Source organism: Myxine glutinosa, chromosome 8 (assembly GCF_964187855.1).
Source record: "Myxine glutinosa chromosome 8, kmMyxGlut1.1, whole genome shotgun sequence".
Lineage (NCBI taxonomy): Eukaryota > Metazoa > Chordata > Myxini > Myxiniformes > Myxinidae > Myxine > Myxine glutinosa.
In genome coordinates, this window is record NC_136268.1 from 86,614,322 (window position 1) to 86,621,723 (window position 7,402).

Sequence of the window (7,402 nt, forward strand, 5' to 3'; positions counted from 1 at the left end):
CGCATTTCCTCGGTCATCCCACTGCCGCGAGTTAGACCACCAGTGCTCTTCAGAGACCTCATCAACGTTTGTTCGATGACAAGATCACTACTATGACAGCTCGTGGGCAATGACAGCTCGTGGGCGAACTGCCTGAATTATGGCATGACCAACTGCCGCAACCTTGCGTCTTGTGTCTTTCCCAACGAACAATGTTTCCAGTGCTGTCCGCAGACTAGTCGGAATGAACGATAGGGCTGAATCAAGTTTTAAATCATCACTACTTGGATACTGATTCGTCACGGTAGAAACCTGAGATTTTATATCACTTCTGATTAACCTAGCAGCAGTTTCAATAATAGCGCGTTTTTGGGACTCTTCATCGCCTTCCTGACACGTTTGCTTGTAGTATGATCTCAGAATCTGCGACGTTTGTTCTCTCATCGTAACAATATCGTCCAAGCCTTCTCTTTCACCAAAAAAAATTGAGTCCTTAAAGCGTTCTTTAAGACGCTTTTTCAAACTGTAATTGTCATACGGTTCCGAATCAGGATTACAAAGATACCCTTTCATTATGAGGCTCAAAGATGTAACAGTTAGTTGTTCCTCACTGTTCAGTTCTAGGTAAGCACACATTTTCTGAAATGCTTCATACTTATCTTCATCTTTAGGACGACCACACTTTCTGCGCTTGGCTTCGGGGGCTTTCTGGAACTCTAAAGGCACAGACTTGAAGAACCGGAAATTTCCACTACACGAATGATGATAAAGTCCGTCTGCTGCATGTAAATCTCGTAAATAGTATTCAATCCGACCCTTTACAGTATGTCCCCAATCATCTGAACAGGACTCACAGACCTCCACAATTGTCTCCACAAATTTGTCAGTCCGAACACAGTTAAAGTGTCCCTTGTCCAAATCAATTGTACATCCACAGAATACGCAATCCTTTTCACTGTCAAAACCTCCACTTGATTGTCTTGTGGTTCTCTTTGGTGGCACAGAACCACTACTTTTATTTGCAACATGGCTTTTAATGTTTTTATCATTTATGTACTGTTGACGACAGCTTTTATGCACTTTAGTACTGGCTTCAACTACAAGATCGTCCTTCCGCTTTACACTGGCTTCATTTATTCCCTTCGCCCCCTTCCACTGAATTGCAACCCAGTTATCACTGGAATCCTCGATCTCCTCCTTGCAGATTGGACAAAAAGCTTGACTGGCTGTGCTTGCACTCATTGTTGAATCATGTCTGAAAAAGAGAAAGATGAGAATTAGTTATTCAGTTAGATCCAATTCGACACATTCTTCAGGTCAATATATGGAAAATGCCCCCTCAACCTGTTAGATAATGGCCCACTTTCATTTTTAATGGTCTTAATGTGTTCCTTGCCCCCAAAAACCTAGGGATAGACACCAAGATCATCAAATTTGAGTTGATAGTTACATAGTTATGATCATTAAGAGGTTTCGGTGGCCATCTTGGACGCCATCTTGAAAAAAACACTTTTCCGGGGGTCCTACGTTGGTAAACTTTTAGTATGTTATAAAGTACACTAAACCCTACCAGAATCAGTTGAGAAACCTTTTGTAGCAATTTTTTGGGGGTTGAGGGGGTATTTTCCATATATCGACCTTACTACTTCACCTTGAACCTCAGAAGAGTGTAGAAAAACTATCATGTTGCAGACAAATTATATTTTGAGAATAAGGTAACCATATGAATTTGTCTCTATTATATGAGCTTTTGATCCATGAAAAGTTTTTCATCGTTCATTGAATCAAAATGCTAATGTTGATATTGGAAACAATACATTTAAATGAGCAAGGGTTTGGCACGGCTTCTCAGTAAAACATGAGGTTTGGCAGTAGATTCAAGCTCCAAGCTGGGAAAACGTTTTCTCACATTACCTCTTCATTTGGTAATGCAGCTGCTCATTTGTAACCCTTTGACGCATTTGAAAGAGTTTAGTCCAGACCATCTTAATCCAAAAGCCATTAGCACATGCAGTTTGCTGGATCAAGGTAGGATGTGTTGCACTGCTCCAAACAGCACTTCTGCTCGGTCTTCAAGCAGGATGTTCTACATGGAATCATTGGAATCTCCCGCGATGAAGCTAACTCCAAGGGCCTCTCACTCACTCACCGCAGGCAGGTTGGTGGTCTTTCCGTCTTCTACCGACTCCTTTCTGGCCTTTCCCCCCAAGCTCTCTCTGGGCTCTGTCCAGCAAATATTCCTACAGGTCGCACAAGATCTGCCTGCAACCCTCTTATGGTTAAACTGCCAAAATCAAGACTCTCTGCTCACCTTCACTCCTTCATTCCTCTTTTCTCCCGCCTCTGGAACAAACTCCCTCACTCTCTTCAATCCCACTCCACCCTCCAGGTCTTTAAAACAGCTGTTCACCACCATCTCTTATCTTCCCCCATCCAAAACCTTGATCTTTTCTACCCCCGCTAATTTCACCCCAATTCCACTTTTTTGAAATACCAACTTCTGTCCTGGAAGTCCTTGGTGTCCTTGTGTTTTATACTTCTCCCACCCCCCCCCCCCCCCTTCCCACGCCTCCTCCCCCCAAGCCCTCTGCCTCCCACACATCTCCCTGCTCTTAAATGTTGTGTGCCCTCAAGTGTTTGTGTGCTTCCCCTTCTCTTGTCTTCCGCTCCCTCTTTTTATATATTTTGTTTGTCTGGTTGATTTGTTTGTGAAGTAAATGTCAGCTCTTTCACGAGCCTCGATTCAGTATACAAAAAAAGAAAAAAAGAAAAAAAAAAGTCACATCGAGCCAGAGCGGAATATGAAATAGTCAAAAAACAAAACCCCAAAAAAACCTTTGGTTCATGGTAATGACGTCGAAAGATACTTCCCCTTTTCTAATTCCTCTTACCTGAAAACAACTCTCGTTTACTCTTCCACCTACCTCCCTTACCTGGATATGTTTGCTCCTTGTTGTGCATGCAATATGTACATGGTACCTCATTAAATTGCTACTCATAATGCCCATGGAGCAAATTGCAATGGATATCAAAGTTATGGTAGGCCTACTCATATTTATATCTATGAACAATGAGAAACAAGACATGTTGAGTCAGGTGATGTGAATTACCATCCTATGTGTGTCATTAGAACCATTCGATGCTATATGAGACGGTGTGCATCGCTTGTGATAGAGCCTGAAAGATTATAGCAGCATGGCCTGTTCAGTGCAGGCTTCAAGAGAGCAACATAAGTTAGCCTGAGATGGACTCGAGAGGTGTATTAGCAGTGTGTTGTAGTCTCTGCTCTGCTAACTTTTGCTTGTTACCTCCGCCTCCAATGATGGATGATTGATATTATGTTTTCAGCTCCGTCTCTTTGCCTGTTTGTCTGTGAGCAGCATATTTCAAAAGTTGTTGATGGATTCGGACGACATTTGGTGCACATGTGGGCGTATAACAAGGACGAATTGATTAGACTTTGGTGAAGATCTGGATCCGGAACCGAATGCTAAAGTTTTTAAAGTGACTCTAATCCATTAACATATATATTGGCAAAACATGATATATAGCATGATATCTCAAAAAGTTGTGGACGGATTATGACAAAACTTGTTGGATGAGTTGGTAAGGTGACAAGAGCAAGCCAATTAGATTTTGGTTCAGGTCTGGATCCAGATCCGGCCAATCAATGGGATACAAAATGTAAACTGTTCAGCCTGGCTATGCGCTGTATGCTGGAAATAAACATAAACTGTAAAACGTAAACTGTCAGCTTCAGCCTGGCTATGCGTTGTATGCTGGAAATAAACATAAACTGTAAAATGTAAACCATCAGCTTCAGCCTGGCTATGCGCTGTATGCTGGAAATAAACGTAAACTGTAAAATGTAAACCACCAGCTTCAGCCTGGCTATGCGTTGTATGCTGGAAATAAACATAAACTGTAAAACGTAAACTGTCAGCTTCAGCCTGGCTATGCGTTGTATGCTGGAAATAAACATAAACTGTAAAATGTAAACTGTCAGCTTCAGCCTGGCTATGCGTTGTATGCTGGAAATAAACATAAACTGTAAAATGTAAACCATCAGCTTCAGCCTGGCTATGCGCTGTATGCTGGAAATAAACGTAAATGGTAAAATGTAAACCATCAGCTTCAGCCTGGCTATGCGCTGTATGCTTGAAATAAACATAAACTGTAAAACGTAAACTGTCAGCTTCAGCCTGGCTATGCGTTGTATGCTGGAAATAAACATAAACTGTAAAATGTAAACCATCAGCTTCAGCCTGGCTATGCGCTGTATGCTGGAAATAAACGTAAACTGTAAAATGTAAACCATCAGCTTCAGCCGGGCTATGCGTTGTATGCTGGAAATAAACATAAACTGTAAAACGTAAACTGTCAGCTTCAGCCTGGCTATGCGTTGTATGCTGGAAATAAACATAAACTGTAAAATGTAAACCATCAGCTTCAGCCTGGCTATGCGCTGTATGCTGGAAATAAACGTAAATGGTAAAATGTAAACTATCAGCTTCAGCCTGGCTATGCGCTGTATGCTGGAAATAAACGTAAACTGTAAAATGTAAACTTTCAGCTTCAGCCTGGCTATGCGTTGTATGCTGGAAATAAACATAAACTGTAAAACGTAAACTGTCGGCTTCAGCCTGGCTATGCGCTGTATGCTGGAAATAAACGTAAACTCTAAAATGTAAACTGTCAGCTACAGCCTGGCTATGCGTTGTATGCTGGAAATAAACATAAACTGTAAAATGTAAACCATCCACTTCAGCCTGGCTATGCGCTGTATGCTGGAAATAAACGTAAACTGTAAAATGTAAACCATCAGCTTCAGCCTGGCTATGCGTTGTATGCTGGAAATAAACATAAACTGTAAAACGTAAACTGTCAGCTTCAGCGTGGCTATGTGCTGTATGCTGGAAATAAATGTAAACGGTAAAACATAAACTATCAGCTTCAGCCTGGCTATGCACTGTATGCTGGAAATAAACGTAAACTGTAAAACGTAAACTATCAGCTTCAGCCTGGCTATGCGCTGTATGCTGGAAATAAACGTAAACTGTAAAATGGAAACTATCAGCTTCAGCCTGGCTATGCGTTGTATGCTAGAAATTAACATAAACTGTAAAACATAAACTGTCAGCTTCAGCCTGGCTATGCGTTGTATGCTGGAAATAAACATAAAAACGTAAACTGTTAGGTTCAGCCTGGCTATGTGCTGTATGCTGGAAATAAACGTAAACGGTAAAATGTAAACTATCAGCTTCAGCCTGGCTATGCACTGTATGCTGGAAATAAACGTAAACTGTAAAACGTAAACGATCAGCGTCAGGCTGGCTATGCGCTGTATGTTGGAAATAAACGTAAACTGTAAAACGTAAACTATCAGCTTCAGCCTGGCTATGCGCTGTATGCTGGAAATATACGTAAATTGTAAAATGTAAACTATCAGCTTCAGCCTGGCTATGCACTGTATGCTGGAAATAAACATAAACGATAAAACGTAAACTATCAGCTTCAGCCTGGCTATGCACTGTATGCTGGAAGTATGCGCTCTACCGAGTGTCGTGCGGCCTGTTGTTCTAGTAATTTCAATGTTATTTCCATATCACATCTTGATTTTCGGTACATCATATTTGGGGAAAATATTTCACTTACCGAATTAACCTGTACAGCCAGCCCCATGTGGAGTGGACAATGGATTATTAGGTGTATTTCTTTGTACTGTGACGTTATGTTTTCACAAAAGACCCTACATTGTTTGTTTGCTGTCGATATTCCCTGATGCTGACCCACAGCCTTCCCAGTTGAAGCCATCCAGACCAGTCCTTGTGTTGCACTGGCAGTTACCGAGCATGGTGGCCACCTAGCCTTCCTGGAGGGAGTGTTCCCCTGTGGAGAGAGTTTCATGGACAGGCTCTTTCGCGAGTTTGCCAGTATGATTTTATCACACGGCCCACTGCATTTTTCAGCCACTCAGAGCCCCGTCGCAAATCGATGACATTCGAGGTCTCCAACCCATACAGGATGTGCAGCCCAAGTTCCTTTGACTTTCTGATTGTTTCCTTTGTTGTAAATATATACAAACTGACCCCCCCCCCACCCCCTCCCCTCACTCAACTAGTCCTCTGTATTGATGTAATGAATGGTTAATTATGTTATTGGTGACAAAACGCTCCCTAATTTTGGTGAGATGGCTTTGGCAAATCTGATTATGGCACCACTTAACTACGCTGACATTTGATGCAAATTGTATGTTGATTATTCCTATTATTATCCATCTGTTTTTGTTTAAGCAATAATATTTGCCACGCCAATTGCAACTAGAGCCTAACAAAGGTTTGTGGTTTTCATACTGTCTTAGCCTCTGAGCTATCTAGCATAGGTTCTAATCTCAGCTTAACTATAAACTGCCATCCTGGTGTATTTACCTCCCATCCTCCCATCTGCTGGCATAACTTGGCGTGGACGCTAAATATTCCGTGATGTCCTTTGCCAAGAGTAAATGAGTCATAGAAATGACAAATGAAGTTAATCACCATGAAATCACCATGAAGAAATTACAAATGTATGCTCTAAAATACAGGAAGCACAGCATAAGTATCACATCCAATCCCATTCCCCCCACTCCCCAATTATATAACTTAGCACAGCCACATTCTGCACACGAAATTGATGAATTGGCTGTTGTTTATGGTTTTTCCATTCAAATAATTAGCTGTTTATTATTTTTGAAAGAGTTAAATATAATATCATTTCCAAGCAGAGTCTGTGCTTTGTGACTGAAGTGCCAATTTATTACCTTTGAAATTAATCTATCAATGATCTTCACCTAACATTTCATTTGTGTTTGTGTGGGTTTGTTGATATTTAAAATTATTATTGTCATTGTTATTATATTCTAATCCCTTAGAAGCCCGAAAAGGAAATAATTTGGGTCCATTGGATGTGGCAGACTCCTGCTAATTGTCGGATTCCTGCTTAGTTGCGTCACAATTCATTGAATATGTAAAGTCAGTAATATGGGTTATATTAGCCGAGGCCTCAATGGTAATGAAATGGAAATGCTTATTTCTTGCTTTTGTAACTTTGTTTTATTAGTCCCCTACCGGTGTACACCGGAGGGGCGTATAGGTTTGCACTCCGTCCCTCCGTCTGTCAGTCTGTCCGTCACGCAAAGAACAGTCTTCCGGACTTTTTTTTTCTAAGCTCTTAATGCTAATGATTTCAAACTTGGTACATGCTTTCCTCATGATAAGTTACAGATCGAGTTCGAACCTCACGACGTTTCGATCATTTTTGACAAAGTTATGGCACTTTGAACTTTGGTAATTTCCCCAACAGTTTTCCGGACGACAGACTGCCGGTAGGGGACATGTATTACAGCGCAATACTCAGAATGCTTGTTTTGCATGTATTGCATGTC

The 7,402-nt window shown here is 41.3% G+C and overlaps 1 protein-coding gene across 1 annotated transcript in view; it reads left to right on the plus strand.

Moving 5' to 3' along the window:
• LOC137432667 (protein ABHD1) overlaps positions 1-7,402 on the plus strand; it is a 45,417-nt gene that overhangs the window by 37,930 nt on the left and 85 nt on the right. Inside the window, exon 9 of the mRNA XM_078783463.1 lies at positions 5,775-7,402. This exon is cut by the window's right edge and continues 85 nt beyond it. Within this exon, the coding sequence (XP_078639589.1) occupies positions 5,775-5,977 (203 nt within the window). The 3' untranslated portion in view covers positions 5,978-7,402. The remainder of the gene's footprint in view (positions 1-5,774) is intronic.